The 23,558-nt window shown below is 41.7% G+C and overlaps 1 protein-coding gene across 4 annotated transcripts in view; it reads left to right on the plus strand.

The window, feature by feature from the left end:
• LOC110001239 (transcription initiation factor TFIID subunit 4) overlaps positions 1–23,558 on the plus strand; it is an 86,582-nt gene that overhangs the window by 19,361 nt on the left and 43,663 nt on the right. For all 4 annotated transcript variants that reach the window (XR_010665984.1, XM_065953148.1, XM_020656872.3 and 1 more), the window contains 5 exons: positions 1,941–2,016; positions 3,144–3,258; positions 10,298–10,467; positions 15,375–15,505; positions 18,383–18,508. Coding sequence is in view for 3 of the 4 variants with exons in the window: in XM_065953148.1 (XP_065809220.1) it covers positions 1,941–2,016; positions 3,144–3,258; positions 10,298–10,467; positions 15,375–15,505; positions 18,383–18,508 (618 nt within the window). In the remaining variant the exon portion in view is untranslated. The remainder of the gene's footprint in view (positions 1–1,940; positions 2,017–3,143; positions 3,259–10,297; positions 10,468–15,374; positions 15,506–18,382; positions 18,509–23,558) is intronic.

Consider the following 23,558-nt stretch of genomic DNA (forward strand, 5'->3'; position numbering starts at 1 on the left):
TAAAGTGCAGTAATTGTCATTTTAAGTCTCTAGATGTTGACTTTTATCATTTAAGTTTCTTGTATTGTTACGTTTACTGCAAGGGGCGGGGGGGGATAATAATTATCATACGAATAATAAAGACATGGTACCGTATGTCGTAACTGTAATTGTTTTTATTGCAAGAAATACAACTGTAACTCCTCTTTTTTTCCAATACATTGAGGATTTCAAATGAAATAAACTAGTCAAGTGTTATGTTTTTTTTTCATTGCATCACTTGTTCATTTGAAACTTGCTGGCCCTTTAAGTTCCTCAGGGCAAATGATAGAAGGTGAATGTACTGAATAAGAAAACTAGGCCATATCACTACATATGAGTTTATTCCTTATTCAAGCAATGTGTTTAAATACACACATGTATATGTCGACTCAAACATATAACATTATGAACCTTTAAAGGTAATAGTCATCTTCATATTTCTACATCTAAATCCTGTTCTTCAATTAATTTCATCAATATCACAGGCTAACAAATCAACTATAAATAGCTTTGACCTAATAATCATGTATGCAGCCATTGATCATTACGCATGGCTAACTGTGTGTGTGTGTGTGTGCTTAATGTGTGCTAACATGTGTTGCATTGTTACAATTTGCATTTTCAAATGAGTTTGGTCTTGACTCACACATGAAAAAGTATTGATATTATATACGCAGCTGCAGGTCATGAAAGATACAACTGGAATGATTGGAAACATAAGTCATAATGTCGTTTTTTTCTCTTTAAAGCACAAGTAATTACAGCTTTACAGAGAATGAATAGGTTGATGTTAGAGCTAACGCTGTAGTGGAATGAGCTGCTAATGAGTTTTAAGAGCTTTTTGAAAGAAGCATGCAATAACAGTACCTAGTATGTGACAAATGTTAGCAATTATTTTAAATGAGCTGTAAATATCAAACGTTTAATATCACTTTGATAACTGGTGTTTCAAAGTAGAAAGTTGGGTTTTAAAGTGACGTGCGAACAGTGACTTTTGATGTCTTCCCTTTTCCCCCTCTGATTCCCAAACTTTTCTACCTGCCTCTTCCCCCTCCTCTTAACTGTGTCGCCGCCTGGCCAGAGGTGCTAGCTATCTCTGCCTGTGCTGAATGTATTTTTTTTTTCTCCTTCCCTCCCACTCTCACAGGCCCCTGCAGTGGATCTCTGGGAAAAATGGCCTGTGTCTTTTTTTTCAGTAGCTTGAACAGTAATATAGCATGTGTCAGGGAATGGAAAACAAGGCTAAAAAATATGCAGCAAGAAGCAAACTGGTAGGAATGGATGGCTGAGCCCAAGGTCGAGCCCGTGGCTGCTACCAAGGAAGGAAGTGACTCTAATAGCCCAGCACAGCCCCCCCCCCCCCCAACTCCCTGCTCCTTGTTCTTTTACCACTACTGCGTTTCCTTCTTCCAAACTACTTCTTCACTGCCTCCTTGAGTTCTTATTTCCTTTCTCTATCTGGAAATAAAAGCAAATGTAGGTCATGTACAGTGACAGAATCCATCCTGCTTGTGCATTTAAATTGATCTCTTTCTTAATGCAGTGTGCAGGAAACGCTGTTCATTTCAAACCTATCATCCATGTATCTGTTTTTGCATCCCTCCTTGCGTAACTACTGCAGACCTTTTCTAATGCGTTACAGTGGAATAGCTATCAGTACACGAGTGCGTCGATGGCTCTTGGGCGTGCTTTTTACACAGATCATTTCTCGCAAACAAAGTTAGCCTGAAAGGGGAGCGAACAAAGATTTTAACCCCCGAAACAATTTCTCCGGGGGGGGATGGTGATAAAAGTTGAGAAAGGGGTTTATCAGGCATGCAGTGCAGTACTTTTTAAATTCCCCTCTCACTTATTTATTTATTTATTTGCAATACCACACTAAATAACATACCTTTATTTTTATTTTTTTGCTTCCTCAGGGTATAAAGACAGCAGGTACTGTTGGGGGCCAGGTCCGGATGCCCGTAGTGATCACACAGTCTGTCAGAGCACAAGGTAAGAGACGTCTCCAGCATCTTGTGTCCCTAGATTCAGTCCTAGTGATTTTCATTTAAGGCCTTCAGAACAAAGTGCTAAAGAATTGGTTAAAGACTAAAGCAACAAAAAGACTTCTGGTAGGTTTTACTTTAATCTTTGATGAAGGCCTCTGACACACACTTTTCTTCTCTGTCTGGACTGCAATTTTTTACACCCCGCCCCCCCACCTTTAAGGCTCATGCTTGTCCAAGATGTTTTAAGATTTTCAAACTCAGCCTGACCCTCTGGTTAAGTAAAAAGCCAGGGAAATAGGTTAAACAAAGATAGCCATTAGTGAAACTCTTGGTGTTGTCTCAGTAGGCTGTGAGATGTGTAAACAGGCAGCAGCCACAGAGAAAACAGGTGTTTTTCCCCCCCCCTCCCTGTCTGGTTATAAAGCCTTCTCAAACATTTGCACTGCTGCTTACTCACACTGATTCACAAACACTCGTCCCACAGAAGCCCACAAATATCGCCCCAACACCAACCGGGCGTAGCGCTTTACCTATGAGAGCTGTGTTCTCTCAGGTGGTGTGTGTGTGCAATGTGTGTATGTGTTTTTTTTTTTCGCTTGCGTGCGTGTATGACTGTGTATGTGAGTGTGTTCAATCTGAGGTGCATACAAATTTGATCTGCCCCCCTTCTCCAAGATGGCCTGCAGTGAAAGATCTGTAGGTTGTTTTATGCCCATAAATTGGAATGCGGGGATAGTTCTAAAAATACTTTTCTGTGCCTCTTGGCTAGGAACATGCCTGTTAAAATCAAGTTTAAATTCACTCTGGCAGTCCTTGTGCCTCTCTGGAAAAAAACGTGTCTCGGAGCAGGATGCGGGTTTAGGAGTGTAAGGAGAGCCGGTGAAGTGCAGTGATATTGACAGAGCGACGCTCTCCCGCACCAACCTGGGGAGAGCGACAGTACCGCTCCCCCCCACACACCCCCCTCTCCATCTCCCCCTGCGAGGATGACAGACACAGTTGAAGGTAGTCGTCAGACAGGAGGATATTTGACGCAGATAGAAAGGGACACTTCAATGATAACATTATTCCTTTTCCTGTTTTTTTTAAAGTGTTTTCTTCTTTGTTCCCCCCCCCCCCTATCTTTAACAGGCACATTGGGGAAAGGAGCCATCATACAAGCAGGCAAAAGTCCCGTGGGCTTAGCTGTTCAGATCTCTGGGAATCAGAAAAACAAGCTCAACGACCCCGGAGGAGGCACTTTCAGGTACATCTCATCAGGAGACCCCCACTGGAGTTCCTGCCTGGTTTTCCTGGCAGCAGTCACATGGGGGCAGCATTTCACTAAGATGCCTCTGCATGACTACAGGCTACACTCTCAGCTAAGGCTATGAGTGTTCATCCCAGTCGGCTGCATGGCCACCTGACTCCCCTGCCCTGCCTGCCTGGCCCCGGCTGGTTGATCGGTGGTCTTTTTCTCTCTCTTTGCCCAGTGCATAGAAACACACCTCCACCCAATAGATCACCCTCAACATCGCCCTCCTTGTGTCAATGTCACAACCCCATTGTCAGCATTACAAATGAGCTAAACCTTAATTTAGAAATCAGGTAATTGTGTCCAGATGGTTTGGAATTTCTGGATGCGGTTCTGAAAATACCTCTCGGTTAAGTCAAACATACGGTATTTAGCCCGCAGCTTCAGCTCTCTGTTCTCCCTGGTCTTTTCTCTGCTTCAGCTGGGCTTTTTGTCTCAAAACATAAAAGGTTCATCGCCCACACGCTGGCCTTTGTGGTCCGTGTCTGTGTGAGTCTTTGTGTATTTGTGCAGCACATATACGTGCGCGTGTGTGTGGCTATGTTTGCATGTATATCTCTGGAGTACTTGTGTTTGTTTGTGTCCCCGCTTGGGTGCACATGAACATATGTGTATATCCTACAAATCTACGAGTGTTGTTTATGCATGTGTCAAATTTGCGCATGTGTTGTATTGACTTTGACAGGGGGGTTAGGGTTTGCCCTGGTGTGACCGCGGCGGGTGGAAGAAGAGTCTGGGTCACATGAGCCAATGGGTTCACGGTAATGGCTCTCGTCTCCTGAGGGGGGAAATGCGGCGCCCAAGGCTCTGATTGATAAACCGATAAATCTTTAGCTGCGTTGGTAATTAAGCTGTCAGGCTCGCTTGTTACTGACGACCTTTTTTCCCCCTGCGGTGATCACAGTGGCCCTCCACACACACACACACACACACACACACACACACACACACACACACACACACACACACACACACACACACACACACACACACACACACACACACACACACACACACACACACACACACACACGCCAAATGGTTCACATAAGCCTGATAACGCCCAGCAGCACTGTCACGAAAGAAGCATGTCACGGGACATTTTGCAGCATATTTTCCCTTCTATCCAGATCTGGTCTTACTTGTGTGTTTAAGAAGGTAAATGATGCGCTTGGTCCCTTAACAACAGTTTTTTTTCCCCTCAGCGTGGTTACAAGTGTCTGGAAAACCTGTGAGTCTCATCCAGTGTTTGCTAAAGTTTTTTCTTACCAGAAGATAGAAACACGTTGAAACGAGCCCGTTGATGAGTGATCCTGCAGGCGTCTTTGTGTCTCCACTGATGTCAGGACGTGTGATCAGTGTGGTTACTGTAGATAACAATGAAATGAAGTAGTAACATTTGCTTTACAAGTTTGGTTTACAAGCAAGGTCGGACGATCTTCAACACTAAGAAGAAAGCGTTGTAATGACGTAGTTAAATGGATTCAAATAAATACTTTTAGTTTGATTTACAAACTGACAACAAGCTTAACCTGAGTAAATACGGTCAGCCTGGTCAGTCAGCATGCACTCTACCCTGCACCGTACTGGCTGTATTTGGGGGGACTGATGTGTGTATGGCTGTCACTCTGAGCCTCTGGTCCCAGCAGGCCAGCTGTAGCACAAACACACACATACATACTGCAGGGCTTGTGGGGTTTCCAATGCAGCTCCAGCCTTCTGTGTAAGTGCTTGTGTTGCTGCGCACGGTGTGTGTGTATGTGTGTGTGTGTGTGTTTGTGTTTAGTTTACAGTAGAGAGTGAAAGCAGCTGTCTCTGCTTCTCCCCCTCTTCCCCTCCTCAGCTCTCTCTGTAAACACTCGACATCCGCTGTAATCACAGGCGAGCCAGCCGAGGCCCTCAGCCCTACTGCCGACCTCAGAGCTCAGCCTTAGTCCCTAAAAATCCAACCCTGTCCTACATGCTGGACACATATCTGTCCACATAAAAAACGCACAAACACTTAACGTATAGTTGCTTCAGAGAGAGACACTCACAGATGCACAAGCAAACGATGAAACAAAAAGTGCTCGCTGATCACTGATGCAGATTCAAAGTTTTTTTTCCATCCTCTTCCAGCAAAGTGAGCTCATTCTGACTTTGTGATTACATCCCTAAAAAAATGCTATTTCAATGAAAAAAATGCTTTAAAAATAAACATGACTCAAACTTGTTTTTAAAAAATGACCTCCCAAAAAAATGGTAAATGTAGAAACCAGTCATGCAATTAGGTTATGTTCAGATTTAGGGAAAAGTAGGCACCTCATTAATAGAATATCTTTTTGTTGACAGCCACATCAAACCAAGCTATGCTGGCACCTTCTTGGGTGCACCATCAGTGTTAACACCTTGCCAGGGTTTTTTTTTTTTTTGAATAATTACAACCAGAGTGTGGGTGTTCTTTTGAATTAATAAACATCCAGCAGCATCTAGCTTGTTGCTGAATTTATTTGCCACTCTTGTGCCAAAACTTGCCTTTGTGCTGTCACTCATATGAGTCATGATCAGAAATCCCAGGAGCTGCCCAGTGAACCCACAATAAAGAATACCTCTCCAGTGGGGTTGTGTCTCTCAGTTTGGATGCAGCAAGCCTGCATGGCTGTGCTGTTAGGCACAGGGATCAATCAGGGCCTGTATCCATAGCATTAAAGGGGGGATGCAGGAGATCTGGATGCACCCCCATCTCCATGCAGACACACACACACACACACACACACACACACACACACACACACACACACACACACAACCTCTGAATGGCAAAGCAATCCTCTCACCACCTATGGCATGCCCTCTCGGAGACGCAATCTTGATATGGAAACGACATGCATATGTATTCATGTGACCGCCGGCTCCATGTCCTCGAGCCAACCCAAACCAATAACTGAGAGGCTGCTCTTTAGCTTCTGTGGAAGCTAATTACATCGCTGGTTTATTAGTGCAGAGGTGTAGTCGGGAATGTTTTGCATTTCATATCTCATTCCCTCCTTTTAATGTCAGACCTGTCTTGGGATTCTCATTTGAATTGAGCCCCGGTGGTCTCAAGGAGGCAGAAATCAGACCATCCAAGATAAAGAAACATTCATATTATAGTCATGAATCATGATATGACCACTCATGTGTCAGACTGGGGGATGTCTTCTGAACCTTTACAGCTGCTTCCAGTTTAGCTTTCTCTCTGCTTTGTATAATTCACAAGCTGTTTGTGTTACTATTTTGGTTACCCAGTGGATTGTGTAGTTTTTAAAGCAAAGTTTGATTGTTGATATCAAGGCAAGGCAAGTTTATTTATCTCGCACATTTCAACATCAAGGCAATTCAAAGTGCTTCACACAAGACATCAAAAAGCATCATGACAGAGGAAAGAAAAGAAACATTAAAATAGAACATTTAAAAATCACTGAAATTATTAAATCTGAAAATATGTTCAAATAAAAATAATTCAAATGAAATTAATTGAAATAAATATAGAGTTAAAAGTTACAGTGCAGAGTTAAATTGTTTAATTCATTAAACAATTTCACTCTGCACTGCGGCTGTAAACAGATGTGTCTTCAACCTCGATTTAAAAGCAACATTGCTTTGGTTCCAGTGATTGAGCTTTATTGTAGCTGTAGTTGTGAAATAGCTCCATGTAAACTACGACTCTACTGTCATATCAATAATGTTTAGAAGAGATCCTGGTTTTTATTGAGTTTGCGCTTTTTGATGCTCATTTAATATTTCTCTATATACATTTCACCTTGAACAGATCACATGGGGCGGCTGTGGCTCACTTGGTAGAGTTGGTCGCCTCTCAACTGGAAGGTTGGAGGTTCGATCCCCAGCTCCTGCTGCCACATGTCCAATGTGTCCTTGGGCAAGACACTTAACCCCAAGTTGCTCCCGCTGCTTCGTCTGCTGCGATTGAACATGTATGAATTGGATTAGTTACTTCTCATGGACACTTTACATAGCATGCCATCAGTGTGTGAATGTGTAGGTGTGACCTGCGGTGTAAAAGCACTTTGAGTAGTCAGAAGACTAGAAAAGTGCTTCAAGCCCAAGTCCATTTACCATTTACCATTTAGAGGCCACATCCCAAAACGTAAAAAAAATTCCTTTAATGCTACTTTTTAGTGACAATACACATGATATCTGAGAGTAATGGAGTGTAGCCTTAACCTTTGACATGTTTTCTTCTTTTAGAAAATACACTTGATAGTTGATAGTTGAACTGTCTTGTACTTGTTGTGTACATTATACAGCAAAAGTCATGAAGTGAACTTGTCCATCTGATTTTCCCAGTGCCTTGCTAAGCTTGAAATGGTAATGCTGATAAGTGTATTAAGTAAAGGAGTAGATCCGTCTTAAAGAACAAAAACAACACCGCTTCTTAAACAGGTTATAACAGAGATTTCTTCATTTCATTTTCATTATGAAACATCGGGGATATTATAATATTTCTTGGAGATTATGTAACTGAGCATCTGACCACATTGTGTTGCAGTTGTTGTCACCGTAGCTTAACTGGTGAAAATGAAAATGATGTTTAACAGGACTGTGATTAACCCCCGTAAGACAAAACCAAGTCCTGTACGTCTGGCCTCCTAACAAACACAACTGTTTTATTCTTTGTTTGCTCCATTACTGAGCTTGTTATCAATACAGTGTTTCAGGTAGATGAGGTCATCTACCTGCATGGTACATGTACGTGACTACACTCTTTAGTTTGTTGCTGTGAAAATACAGTGTTTCCTCTTGACCTGAGTGAGCGTGGCCTCAGGCATGTTTCTCTTCAGGACAGGTTAAGTTATCCATGAGGACGTGATGAAGAAAGGTGCACAGCCTGAGGTGCCGCACAGGGTATAATCTTATGTATCCATGCTCGTGTTGTTGTGTAGATTCCCTCTGTGGAGGCATAATTAGACCGAGCGCTGGAGGAGAAGAGGAAAATAGGAGAAGAGGTAGAGGTGTGTGAGGTTCGGGGGAGTTGCTCTAATCGTCTTTGTCAACCTCCTGCCGTGGTGTCAAGTTTCATATCGACTCTCTGTGGCCGCAGCAAGGAGCAGGAAGGCCTCTGCGGGGTGGAGTTTGCTGTTTGGTGTGTGCGTCCACATACATACACAAGAGCACAACAACCACACGCACAAGCTCTGTCGCAACCGACATCGGCAGCATGGACGTAAATGACTGTGGAGGTGAGCCAGTGAGTGTGCGAGAGGCTGCTCTGTGTGTGTTCTGTGGTTCTTTGTTCCCTCCGTCAAAGCCACTCAGAAAATCCTCCTGGCCAGTCCTGTAAGCATATCACGTCAGCGTTCGGCTAATTCAGCCCAGAATCGGAATTATTACTGTGCCAAGTACAATGATTGTAGGGGATTTTTTTTTTCTTGGTGACAACTTAGAAAGAAAGTACAGCCTCTGAAGGATGTAGGGACCTCATTGCATGTGAAATGTCATGACCCTAACACAAATGTCCCATGTCTCTGCTAATATGTAATAACATATAAAAAGTATAAACAAGGGCATTTAGTTTGTGAGAAAAACAAGGAGAAAAAGTATGAAAATACAGAGCAAAGCGGTGTACAAATGGAGTTTGTTATAACCAGATTCATCACTGCTCGGTGTCAATCCTCAGGAGCATCCTTTACTGAGCTCTGCCAAACACTCGTCATCTGCCGCCACATAAAGACCCTCAAATGGGAATTCTGTGCCATTACAACCCCAGCAAAGCACTCTGTATCAAAACGGATGCATGTTGTGGTCCAAGAAATACTAATGAATGATGGCCAGCTCTGGGAATATATGATGATGGTGTTATGACATGAATGCTGATATTAGGTTAGGTAAGGGAGTTGTGTACTAGACTATTCCTTCGTATAAAAACTGAATACTAACTTTGGAGTAGTCAACATTGGATAACCTCATTGAAGAACCAACCAGTATGGGTTGTACATGCTGTAACTTCACATATTCACTACTGTCCTTGTGGCCCTTTCCCTTGCACACTCTGGAAGCCCTTTTCTCACGATCAGGTTTAAAAAAAAAAAAAACTGCAGATACAATCATAATCAATTTTGGGAAGTTTCACTTAATCCTAACCACCAATTTAGGACCTAATACATTTAAACAATACATGTATTAACTCATATTCTCTTTTATTGAAGATCATCAAGCTGGAATTTGATTGGCTTTGGTCTAGAAGTAATTGAACATATTACGTATTTCCATGTTCTGACACCATTTTTTCTGTCAAACCCATTCCCGTTTTGGAGACACTTTTAACTGGATGCACACCACCAGGAGGTCAACCTTGATCTAAACCAAGCTGCTCTACCAGGCTCTTGTTGTCTCATGATTACATTGCTGCCATGAGCTCATGGCTCGTGTTCCTACATGTTCCAGCTGACCCCTGCAGCTTTTTCCAGAATGCAGCAGTCCTCCTGGTCTTTCACTTTCTCCAGTTCTCCCACACCATTACTCCTCCACACCCTGCACATTCGCCATTGGTTGCTTGAATTGGATACAGGTCACTGTTGCTTGCTTTTCCATACTGCAAATGTCTCATGCTTATGGTAAAACAAAGAAATAATAGAAATATGTATCCAAGCTGGACACTATTTGCCAATCAGTTCGCAACTCCCTCGCAAAAACACACTCCCGTTTTCCTTCCCTGCGCAACAGTGGTGGAGCAAGTTTCTAATGCCCGCTGGACAATAAGAACGTTTAACAAACAACTGGAAAGCAGACACAAAAATCTGTTGCTGTCTAAACTTCAGCCGTTCAGACTTCTCCTTATCCCATCACAAACATTGAGAGTAAATCCAGAACTCTTGATGAAGTGCATGAGTCTCACAAACTTTCGGTTATATCCACATGGTTGACTTAACTTATTGCAAGTAGATTTGGATAAAGGCATCACCAAAAGGAGTGTTGTGTATTTCTACTGATCTCCAAATCTCTTACACCACAGGGATGATGATGACATCAACGACGTTGCCTCCATGGCCGGGGTGAATCTGAATGAGGAGAGCGCCAGAATACTCGCCACCAACTCTGAACTCGTGGGAACACAGATCCGCTCGTGTAAAGACGAGGCCTTTCTCCATCCGGGACTGCTTCATAGACGTATTCTGGAGACAGGTGAGATAATTACCCCTTCATCCATCCTGCAATGTAGAAATATTGCAGCACATAAACAATTTACCCCCCCCTCGTCCTTTTTCTCTAAACACAACCCAAAGCTGAAAATCCCGGCTGTCGAAGTGATGAAATCCCCTTTCCTGTTGTCTTTTGTGTGCGGAACATGTTGTTTCTGTATTTATAGTGTCATCACTAAAGACAGTTTTGATTTTCTCTCCTTCAGTGGTTCAGACTGAGCCTTTTCTTGTTTGGCCTCGGTTTAAATTTGATACACTTAACAATTCTTTCACCTCCTTTAATGAATTCTTCAGTGGCTGTCTGAGCTCACTGGACCTCAGGCACACACATAAATACTTTATGGGTTTGTCTTTTGAAGGCTGGCTGTCAGATTGTCCTCTGGACTAAAGGAACAGAGTTTAGAGGAATGAGACTTGGCAGTGAGGTTCTGATTTCTTTCTCTCTTTATAGTTGATCTTGACACTCTGATAGCACATGGTGTTGCGTGTGCTAATCGATACAGGCGGAGAGTTCTTGGTTTGTTTTCAACATGAGAGTGATAGTGTCTTCATTACCTCTTTTTGCTAGCGGCAGTCCATTTTATTGCTTGAAATGTACTCGAGGCTCTCGTTGCACTGGGAAACCCGTGAAAACGTATAATGAGCGTTATTACTCAAAATAAAACTGCGCCTAGCATCTTGCTCCTGTGCACCAGATCAAAAAAAACACAGCATAATTCCACGTGACGGGGAGTCTAGCGCCCTCATCTCGTTTCATCTCAATTAAAGTATCTTTAGAGCATAGCACCGAGGCCTGCAGGCCATGTTTCCTTACGTGGACTCTTGGCATGGTTGTTATCCCGTCACCTTAAGGCAGGAGGGGTTGTTTAAAAATATAAATCTTTCCTCTGGGGGGGGGGGGGTTGGCACGCAGCATGACGCAGGGCAAGAGGCTAGGGCGCCCCCTGCTGGGGAAGTGGCACTTCTGCAGCTTTGTTGTGTCAGTGATTGGCCTCTCCGCGCTCTCAGCTGACAGCAGTTCGAGGGAGGCTCCCCCGGCCTGCCAGCTCCACTCAATCAGAAAGCCTCGGCTGCTCCTTCTTCGTTTGTAAGAGCACAGAGTTGGACTCAGCTCGGCTCTCTCATTCATTCATACACTGTTAAACATCCCACTGAAACTTCACTGTGACCTTTCCTGCCCCCCTTTGTCCCCAAAAAGAGTTTGATCGAATATCTTTCTAATTATTTCTATTAATTATTATTTTTTAAATCAACAGAGTCCAGATTCCCCATTCTTTTCTTCTTATTTCTATTTTGCTTTGTTTTGAACACTGTATCGAGGAGAGGACGTTGGCCGCCACTTTGTGTCTCCTTCTTTATTTTCGCCTCATTGTCTCTCTGTGTCTCGTTTTCCTTTCCTGTCTTATTTGTCCCCTCCAAACACACACTTGAGCCGCCCTTCTTTTCCAAAACCTCTCTCTCTTTCCTCCCCTCAAAACTCTTCAGGCTGGTCCTTTAGCTGTGGAGGGGTGGGGATGGGGGGGTGGGGTGGGGGGGTAGTTTAATTTGCAAAAGCTGCAAACAGCACACAACTCCCCCATCTGAACCATCTGAAAAACAAGAGCTCAGGCACAGCTGGAGCTCTGCAGAGAAAAAAAACCCTCAAAGTAATTTTAGTTAACTGTTATCTTTAAGGTCTGGAAACACAGCCGCACACACAAACCCAGTTCAGCTCAACACATCAGATTTCACTTCTAAACATCTCAAAGTAATCATCTATATTAAATAGTATACAGGCTGATACCATATTTCTAGGGTATTAATATAAAAAATATGTTTGAATTATTTACTCTGTACTGTTAAGGCATTGACATAAATAATGGCTGATTGGATGCTATGTGTTCTCAAGCCTTATTTCATGCAACTTGAACATGATTCACTTTCAAAACAAAGGCAGTGCCTCCTGCTGCGTTCACATTCAGTCAGCTTCATAAGAAAACTAAGTTGACCTGCTACTGAGGAGAACACAGGTCAACACAAACACTTACAATCTGAATGCTTTAGTTACTTTTAGTTTGTGCACGATAACATTACCTATTGATGTCAAAATCAACAGCACAGCTATTTAAATTAATGTGAAAACTTCTACAGCTCATTGAAATTGGCTAGCTTGTTAGCTTTAGAAACAAATCTGTTAGAGCCAAAGAATAATATGTTCCACTTTTGCTTGACTTGAAAGTGAGCGATGCTTTCTTAAAAGTGTGTCTCTAGAAAGCATTTTATTCTACAGTGCTGTTTCCACTGTTGAATTTCGCTTTCTTTACTGAACATTTTTGGTTCTCTCTGCTTTCTCCTCAGTTAGTTTTTCTTACCTCTGTTGAATGCAGTTCCTGTTGGCCAGTTGAGATAAATCCATTCATGCATAACTCAGTGGCTGTGGGTGACCTGTGGTTGCTGAGATATTGATCCCTTAATGTTGAGAGCAAAAGCTGTTTTTTTCTCCTGGCATCACATTAAGCAAATATGAGATGGATTTCAAAATAAGAGCCCCATACTTTCAGGCAGCTGTTTAAGTATTATGTTAGTAAAGATGGGTTACTTAGGGCCGAGTCCAGTTTTAATGCCAGCCACTTTTGGGGGGAGCAATTGTTGCTAAGGATACCATTCAGTTATATACTAAATATATGTTCATACTCACAGCATGACAGAATACATAAATGAAACATTCAGCTATTTGTGTTGACACATGCACCCCACTCGGATAATGTAAGGACATTTCCAAAAGTGCAGTGCATGTGTGAAAGGGGGTTTCTTAAAACAAGCCGAACAAGTGCTGTAACAAAGCTCAGAAGTCATCACGTCTTTGTACAATCCTATCGATTCAGCGACAGCGTAATATTGCTGTCCGAGTCTGTGAATATACCTTGCGTGTCAGCATTGGGGAAGCACAACACAGCAGGAGCTCCACATAGACACACAGCGCTGCGTTCAGCTGATACCATGGCCTCTGTAACGCCTCTGTTCCTACCTCTGAAGACGGTACAGAGGGGGGATGACTTTGGAAATGGAGAGAAGGAAAGGAAACTGTGGATTGTCAAAATCAAACCCCAAATATTAACCTGATAGTGTAACTTGATGAAATTGTAAAGAAATGTAATGTGTCCAAAAGCAATGTCAATAGTCTGTACTACTATGAAATGCAAATTTGAGAGTGCAACCACTTTCTATTTCTCTCCTCATAATTCCCATATATCAGATGATCATCAAAATGGCTTACAAGTTATTTAGAGAACCATCAACATCTGCACCAAATCTCATATTAAGTTCTAGTCCCAATTTGCTGAGATATTTCGCTCCAGATCAACACAGACAGTTCGGTGTTGCCCTCCTTAGAGCCACGATGTTTTCATGTACAGAAAATTCAAATCTCTGGTGCAGATTATTCTTGTTATAGTTTGGGTCTTTCATGTAGAAAATTAAGATGGATCCATAAAAGTTGTTAAGTTCATTATTCAGTTCCAAGCTGTGTTAAAGGCCCTTTTTTCCCCCCTTGATGAATAACAGTGTGTTTTTCTTCCAGTACGAGTTGAAGAGCAAGTTGTTTTTCGCTCACAGGAATGTGGCTCTTGAGTCTCTTTAACTTTCTTTGAAATATTAATGTCCCTAAAAGATCTTATTTTCAGAAAGCAGAAGCCTATTAGTGTCTCTCTTTGACCTCGTGACATTGCCACATGTATTGCCACTGTAATTATAAGGCTAACAGGGCTCCCTCCATCCATTTCAAAGGCTGAGCGGCTGAGGAGTATATGTATTGTTCAGCTGATTTAAATAATTGGTGTGGTTTACTTAAAAGGGTGCCAGAGAGAAAATTATGGTAATGGAATAATTTAAAAGGAAGTTGGAAACAGATAGTAACCCCACCAAAGTCTGTCCTCCTCTCTTTTGTTATGACTTCAGATGAGGATTGCTCCAAGGAAACTAAATTATCCTTCTGCTATGAAAAGAGATGGTCAATGTCGTTTACACACTCGGAGGAGCTTAGCTAGCAAAGCCACTCTGGAATTCGCACTAAGACTGTGAAACAAATTAACTTTTTTTCCCATTTCTAGGATTTAATTGCAAGTACTAATCCAGACTCTGTGTGAATGTGTGTGTCGGTACAGTGTGTGTGTGTGTGTGTGTGTGTGTGTGTGTGTGTGTGTGTGTGTGTGTGTGTGTGTGTGTGTGTGTGTGTGTGTGTGTGTGTGAGGGGAGCTACTGACTGAATAAAATGTGTTTGCAGTGAAAGAATTATCCTCTACGTCTTTAACTGTTGATTCTCTCATTAAGGAAGGTGAAGTTAAGATAAAAAAAAAAAAAAAAATCCCTTTCTGCCTGTTTATCTGTTTTTTAAATTAAGGGTGGTTTCATACTGTGGACCCGGTCCCGGGTGCTTGACCCCAAAAGTCTGGTTCATTTGATCAGTGTGAACACAAACGTACCGTTCTCAGGTACTGTGTTTGAGTCCGCTTGAAGAGGTGGTCATGGGCACGATTCCTGTGTACTCGCATGTGACCGCAACCGTGCTCAAACAAGGAAGTGGACCGCTCCATGATGTGATTCTATACGGCTCCTGTCCCTTTTAAAAACTGTCGTATCCGCAGAGCACAGGCCCGTTTCGTCCTCTGAGCTGAAACAATCGTGCTTAATGTGAAAACGCCCTTAAAGGGAATAATGGTTTTATTCCGAAAGTTTCATTTGCTTCTCAATCAGAAAGATGATTGACACATCTTGTTATAAAGAATAGCATAGAGGCCTTTCTCCACCTAGGATATAGAACTAAATGTACCTGTTGTTTGAGAAAGAAGTGTTGGATTAATAATCATGATGTGATAACATTTTGTATTATATTTGTGTGTGTTTGGTTTGCAGCGAAAAAATTTGGAGTCACTGAGGTCCCTATGGAGGCAGTTACGTTCATCTCACATGCAACGCAGTCACGGCTTCGTACTGTGGTGGAAAAAGTCTCGACTATAGCCCAGCACCGACTGGACGCCTGTAAGGTAGGAAGAGCCCTGACAAAACAGCTACACCCCAAAACTGGTAGGCACGTAGTTACACCGCTGTTCAAAGACATTCAGTATATATTTTTTTAAAGCCTAAACCGTATTCAATATGTTCACTAAAATAACTGGTTTTATATATGTGTGAACGCAAACTTCTAGACTTCACCCAGAGTTTCCCCTACCACTATTTTTTCCACAGAAAGTCTGAGTGAGCTGATGTGAGAACACAGCAGGATATTCTCCAGAGAATTCAGCTCCAGCCAATAGAGTGACGTTTCTATAATGTGACTGCTGCAAACAGATCAGCAGCACTGAGCTAACAACATGATGTCAAATGTCCTCACTTATTGTAAAGCGGTGTCCATGTATGCAAACTGACAATCCGCCCGTAATGTATGGAAGTAAACATTTTGTTGAATCAAAACTTAAGCTTGTCAGTGACTTCATCAGGATCTTCAAAAAAACACAAACACCTGAAGCCCACAACCCTGAATATGGACCGTCCTGTTTATCCCACACATACATGCAGTAGCTGCAGCATGCACACAAATTAAACTTTGTCTCCATCACACTGATCTCACAGACCAAAATGTAAGTTTACTACTAACATTACACCCTAAAAGTTACCATAAGAAATCGTTTTTGCCCTCAAGGTAATAAACAGGAGAGCTCTGACTTCTGTCAGTCATCCCAAACTTAAAGTACAAAAGATCTTCTAATGTCTGCGTACCTCTACTTTTTCCCGTTGTTGGTTACCCCACCTCTCATAGCCTTTAAATGTATCTATAAAACCACATTTAATTGGTGAACATTAAAGCACACATCCATCTCCACTACGAGCCAAAATCTTAGCATTGTTGGGAGGACTGGGAGGGAACTTTGAAAAATGTGTTTTTCCTGACACCAAGAAGATAAGAGGAGGAGGAGGGAGGAAGAGCAATCGCTACGGCTGTCCCCATCTTGTTCTGCGCTTCTTCTCCACTTCTTTCGCGCTCTTCCTTTTTTGTGGTTTTGTAAATGAGGTGTGTGTGAGAGAGGCATGAAGCTCTGTGAAGCCACTCTGTTGACATCAGCGAAAAAGAAGAAGAAGAAAAGTAAAAAAAAAAAAGACCAAAAGACAAAGCGGCCTTAAAGAGCGAACCAGGCTCCGGCAGTGGCGGCAGGAGCTACGGCAAGAGTGCAGGCTCAGCGCTGCAACAAAGAGGAAGGGAGGCTGGATGAGAGAGAGAAAGAGGGTGGGGGGTGGGGGGGGGGGGGCTGAGGGGTGCTGGCGATGAGCCTCCTCTGATGTGTCTTAGTGCTGTGTGCCACCCAGCCTCTCTCATGGAAACACACACATTCAGACCTGACGCGCACACACAGATAAGAGAAGAAGAGAGATAGAGAAATCAAGACACACATTCCTACATACAAATACACAGACATTTAAAATAAGCAATTATCCTATTAATGTTTGATGACCTACAAAAGTTGTTTTTTACACTTTATTCTCTGTGTCCCTGTGGAGACGTGATGTACTATAACGCACGGGAAAGTTTGTCTGCAAATTGAAAAGTTAGCATGCCTGAAGTCTGTCACTTAGATATTTGGTGTTCTACTTAAGCTGTGCTTGATTTTAGTTCAGTATGTTTGTGTGACTGTCAGCTAACAGTCACATTAACATTGGGTTTGAATCAGACATTTTAATTTTTATTTCATCATGTTGTCCTTCTCACTTTATTTCGTAACAAAGTGGTGTTTTAAAAGGACACTTTAAGTGACAGTCTTCTAACACAGAGCACTTTCACTGTAATAAAAATCAATGCATTCACACCTCGACAAAGTGTTTAATTCATTTTATATCACAACTAAATAACAAAATATAACAGTATAGACGACAATGGGAAAATTAGCTAAATCCAAATGTTGCACTTTTATTTATTATCCATATTAGATTCTAATCATTGATGACCCATGCATCATTTAAAACACTTTTGTTTGGGATTAAACATCCAGAACCTCATTTTTACCTTTTTTTTGGTGTAATTTTTCTCAACCTGTTCAGCAGCGTCTCTTTCTAAACTTAGCGACCTTCTAACACAGTAGCAGTTTTTTTTTTCTACATGAAAGTCTCTGAGTTTTGTCAAAGTGAGGCTTACTTTTACTCACTGTGGAATAGTGCACAACAAGTAGGTGATTAATCCACGTGTTCATTTAGAGATGGATATTTTCTTTTGGCCTTTGCCTTTATATGATAGATCTGTAGCTGAAGTGAAACAGAGATGGTGGGGCTGATATCTTCTAAATGCATGAGGGTCAAACCCAGGGCTGATGTTGCAGGACTCTGTATGGCCTGCCTGCTCTACCAACCGAGCTAAACACGTCTGATTTTTGTTTTGGGTTTTTGTTTTCTTTTGTGGGTTATTCATCAATATAAGTTTAAAATAGTATCCAACCTGACATTTAGAAGTTCATCAATCATTCAAAGAATCGTTCGTTTTAGTACTTACATTAATGCATCAATTAGAAAGAAATATACCTCCACTAGTCAGCACGATTGTTCATTAATAATGTTGTCATGTTACATTTTAAAGTATTCACGATGTTGAAAAGAAAAAGAGCGTACATGACTTTTTCTTATTTCTCAAGTGTTTAAAATGTTCTCTCATTGATTTCAGGCAGATTTTTTTCTTCTGTTTTACAACTTAACACACTTTGGACCGAAGAAATATTCTAGCTATTTGTACAATAACATAAATTTTAAACAATTCAGCATGTACAGATGGACTGAGGGGCAGAAGTTCTAAGAATTTGTCGTATAACTTGAAGTATTATATTGGAATTATACCTTTGACTTCAGCTGTTGCAGTGATCGTCTCTCTGTTTCCTTGTCAGGATGACGAGTGCTACGAGCAATCGGCAGACGTTCGCTCTCAGCTGCGCTTCTTCGAACAGCTTGAAAGAATGGAGAAGCAGAGGAAGGACGAGCAGGAGAGAGAGATCCTGTTGAAAGCCGCTAAAGTGAGTTATTGTCACCTCGACGTTTGTGTGTGTGTATTTGTGACTCACAGAGTGATGTTATGTCGCTGTGAAACAGTGTGTTTTTGTGTACTCCTGTGTGTATGGATGCATGTTGCTCTTGCTCGGGCCCTGACAGATGAATTAGAGTGTGACACCAGTGGATGAAGTGACCTCCCTGTGTCCTCCCAGGCTCCTGGCCCCAGGGCTCCTCTGTCCTGGCTCTTCCTCCCCGGACACAGCAAGGAGGGGGGGGGGGGGGGGGGTACCTTACACACACACACTTACACGCACTTACACACCATAAAAAAAACCTGTAGAACATCCCTCGATCACAAGCCTTGACGGCTCAGGTGAAACAGAGCATCAGTTTTGAGAAAGTGTCAGACAGTCCAGGTTTGGATTTTGTGGTGCTAAACATCTTGTGTCACTTACCACACAGGGAATTTCATTTTCCATTGTCAGGAACATATTTGTTTCAAATGAATCTGCATAAGTAATCATGTTTGTTCCAACTTTACAGACCGAAGTTCAGAGGAAAAAGACTGATCAACAAGACTGACAACAACCTCTAGCAATATGAAAAACTACGATTTCCTTTTTCAGACACTAGATATCTCTGAGGCAATCACTAAAATTCACAGATTCATGAACAGATTCCTAATTTGCACTAGCCATTGTCTTAAAGGCTTTATATATGCGATTTTTTGATCCAGCAGATGTCGCCCTTGAGCACCAGCATGAAACCAAAACAACTTGCGGTGCATTGTGGGTTAGCATGCTAATGCTAGCGATCTTTATTATGCTCGTATCTTCACACTGCATGTAAATTTACCTGAAATGAGCGTGATCTAGAAACACAGTTAAGCAGTGAGTACAGTATGTTATTCTTCTTTTCTCTAGTCCCTCAATTAAACAACTTTTATACACGAGGGGAGGAGTCAGCCGGCTGTCCTGACGATGTAAACAAACTGAAGATAGGACTCTGAAAACATCACAGACAGAGGGACTCGAGTGTTACACTCATTGTAGACAGTCATTACTCACAGAGTTATTTTCAGAGGATATACTTGATTTATATTATATTTAAGAGTGAAAAATCACATATAAAGCCTTTAAGGGTTTAACAAAGCACCTTTGAAATAAAAGATCAAATAGATCAGACAAAGCAGATTAAAACGAGAAAAGGGCCAAAGGGCATGAGCACATAGGAAGTCAATTCAATAAAGTGAATAAACTGTTACATAAAAGCATATGTCGGACAGTACAGAGAGCTTTCACAAATAAAAAAACATTAAGAAAAGATGTCATAGAAGCTTTGAATCTAGTGTAACAACATCTAGTATGCAGGGACTCAGCGTGGTGTGTGAAATAAAGGCTCATCTCAGTTTCACAAAACGTGACCTCCTGCAGATCTTGGTACAGATTTTTTTAGGATCAAGACAGTTTCAAGTCTTTAAAAGTTTGCAATATTTTTGAACCTATATTCAAACGTTAAACTCAGTTTGAAATTCAACGGGGAGCGAATGTAACGAGTCAAGCAGCAGCGTTCATGTTCATCAAACTGAAAAACAGGTTCAACTTTGTGCAGTCTCGCAATGAACTAAAGTTACCTCAAAATGTATCACCCATCGAAGCCAAGTAAATGTAACCAACGAACTCAGATTTTTATCAGCCTGTTTAATATTTTTTGGGAGAACGTGAAGCTAAAAAAAAACCAACTGGCCTTTTGTAGGTTCTCTGATTAGTTCTCTGACCCACCAATCAGAGAGCCCTCCCCTATAGCAACCGTTGCTGGGTTATATCCGATTAGTAGGTATGTAACGATTCACTCAACTCACGATTCTCTCACGATTTATTTTACACAATGAGAGTAAAGACAAATGACGAGAGGCCTAACAAAGATTCCTTTCATTTTTTCATGAAACACCTGAATGCACCTCTTGATCTCTTTGGCTCTTGGACTCGTTTGGGCGAGCAGGGCTGCAAACCCGCTCATTAGTGTGGTTTGGCCTCCGCAGCTGCCATGACAATGTCTGCTTTGTTACAACCAACCGCCTCTGCTCTACAGCTGCCGACGCTCACGATATAACTGTGATTCACTTTTCAGAGTACCGATGTGAACCTTGACACCTTAACTGCCTCCCGATTAATCTTTACATCCTTACCGACGAGACAAACATTTCGCCTGGCCCAAGTCTTTTCAGTGTGTTGCGGTAAAATTCAGATTTTGTTACAACAACATGGTGTGAAGGTGCTCGGGATGGATCTGGCTCTGCATGGATCTGTAGCATCTAGCACTAAGTGATGTTACTGTGATTTTCTCCATCCAAACTTCTGTCATTGGTATTTAATTCAAATTGAGATTATCATTTTACAGGAACGATTCCACTTCTCGGTCTCAACACTTTGTATGTTGTCTTCGAGCTATGTTCAAGGTGTAAGCATCCTGTTTTTATTCACATTTTACTCAACGAACCAACTTTGTAGGGTAATAGACTTGTAACTACCAGCAATACTTTTAAATGAAACTTGATGAATAGTAACATTTAATTCAAGGGGCTTTTTTTAACAAACATCGTTTTAATAGTTACAACTTGCTGTCACCTACGTCACTGTGAAGGCAGGGAATCATTTTTAACAAATAAAACAGAGCCAGCCTCACACTCAGTGTTCATTAGAAGCTCTTAAAATGTGTCGTGGTCTCAAGACACAACGTTTGATGCTGTTCATTGTTATTTATGTTTTCATATTTATGAGGCTAAACTTCAGAAGTTCAGTCTAGGATGCAAAAGAGAAGCTGTAGTGTAGAAATCTTTCAACACCGTCTATTCAAAATGTAAGTAGCCTTTTGTCCTTTGAAAAGAACTTAAAATGATTCCTTTAAATTGTTTTTCTAATTTTATTCGGTTGATGATTAATCAAAGTTGTGGGACAGAAACAAAACTGCTGTTTGAAAGTGTTAAATCTCATATTTGGGTCAGGGTCCTTGTTGCCTGTCCGTCACTGTGCTTTAAACCTTTTCTATAGAGACGTTTGTTTATCAGTTAAAAAAAAGGCTTTTAAATTGGGAGAGATCACCACTCACCCAAAAAAAAAAAGAGAGAATCTTTTTGCAAATGAAAATGCCTCGCGGGGCAACATTAGCGGAAAGCTAGATTAATTTAATTAATTTTGAATGGAGCCAATGTCCCTCAGTAAAGATTCTCATTGCAGCACACCTCACTGTCTTAATTGCATTATTACGCTCCAGTCCTGCCATGTAGGATATTAGAAATCCTCTAGTTGATGAACACCGGCCCCCCGAACCTCCTGACCTGTCTGTTTTTTTTCTGTCAGGAGAGACCAGAATGCATTGCTCCTTCTCGTGAAAAAAAGATATTACCTCACTGTGAAGTGTGTTGTTAAAGAAACGTATAGGGACACTTTTACAGCCTCTGTCAGTGCCCAGTAGTACACAGTCGAACAGCACTATCTTTTTCTCCCTACTCTGAACGGTTCTTCTCATTAACAGGATTAGTGAAGAACTTCCTGTTGGAAGGGCTCACCTCAGGGGTACGTGGATTTCATGAGCATCGTGGAGGATAGTTGGACTTCACCTCAGAGCCATGTCTGTGGCTTTTTGCCCTCGTTGCCATGGCGTTTCAGTTTGAAAAAAAAAGTTTGGAAAGCACATCCTTGCGGAATGGTGGTGTGATATATTTCAACACCACACTTTCTGAAAACAACACTTTTCTCTCTGTTTTTACCATTAAACCCTGTTTGCTTTTTTACGATACTGTTAATCGTATTGATCACATGCTGCTCCTACTGCTGATATAACTGGCTGATTTGAAAATGAAACAGGAGAAATAATCACACGCTGACTTTACTGAAAGTTACTGGTTATATAACACCAAACATCAGTCTATTTTATTTCTTTCATTTCTTTCATTTTATGTCATCAGAGCTCTAGTTTTTTTCCCTTCTTTCTCACAAAGATAACTGTCCAAATCCTAAATGTCATGCTTTGGCATTTGTTCCTTTTTATTTATGTTCTTAGTTTTTTACACAGGGAGAAAAACTCCACAGACTTAAGCACTCAGAGCACAAATTGCACAAATAGTTTAAACTGAATACAAAAACAAAATGTTTAAAAAAATCTATTTGAAGCCTGATAGTGATTATTATTACTTATATATAAGTTTGATATAATTGCAAAGTTTCAACATGAAGTCGCCTTCACCCCATGCACATACGACCTGAAGCTTATTAAAACAAGAACATCTCTCTGGGGCTCTACGACGGGAAATATAAGAAACTATTCAAGGTAGACAAAATCAAAACACACTCTCACTTTGTTATTCCCATAATATCACAGATTGAGTATATACTGCTGAATACTGTTTTTTAAAGTACATTATACTGCCACCCTGCCAAAACCAAACACAAAGGCTTGACAGCGTCTGCTACCCAGTCCTCTTTTCCTCCTTCCCCCTCTGTTCTCGCCTGTAAGTGGGAAAAACCAGGGCAGCTGACAGAGGAGATGTAAAGCATGCCAGTGGCACCGCTGCCCTTTGTAAACAGTCCATCTGTACCCACCCCTCCCTCTCCTCCGCCCCGCCGCCACCCGTCTCCCAAACTGCCTGCCTCTCGCTCGAGCGCCCGCTAATTTGACCTCTTGAACAAGAAACCCACTAAAATAATCCCCTCTATTCCCGCCTCTTGTTTTCTCTTCCCCCCCTCCCCCCCTTCTCCTCTGCCCTGTCCATTTAAAACATGACTCAAGTCTGGAGGGATGCTCCTGCCGACCCGAGGGCAAACACATTATTCCTAGTCGAGATACCAACCAGTACGTGAACCGCCTGATATATTTAAAGCCAATTAGCAGGAAGGCTGGGAGGAGCAGCTCTTCAACCATAAGGCAGAGAAGATGAGGAGAGGAAGGAGTGGAAGGGAGTGAAAGGGTGAAAGCTCCTCTGACTCTGATTGATGTGGAATTAAAGGGCGATATGAAGCTAAAAGAAATAGCTATCAGTACTCTATATGAACTGGGTTTTTGATTAATTACTGT

The sequence above is a fragment of the Labrus bergylta genome, chromosome 3 (genome assembly GCF_963930695.1).
Source record: "Labrus bergylta chromosome 3, fLabBer1.1, whole genome shotgun sequence".
In the NCBI taxonomy this organism is placed as follows: Eukaryota; Metazoa; Chordata; class Actinopteri; order Labriformes; family Labridae; genus Labrus; species Labrus bergylta.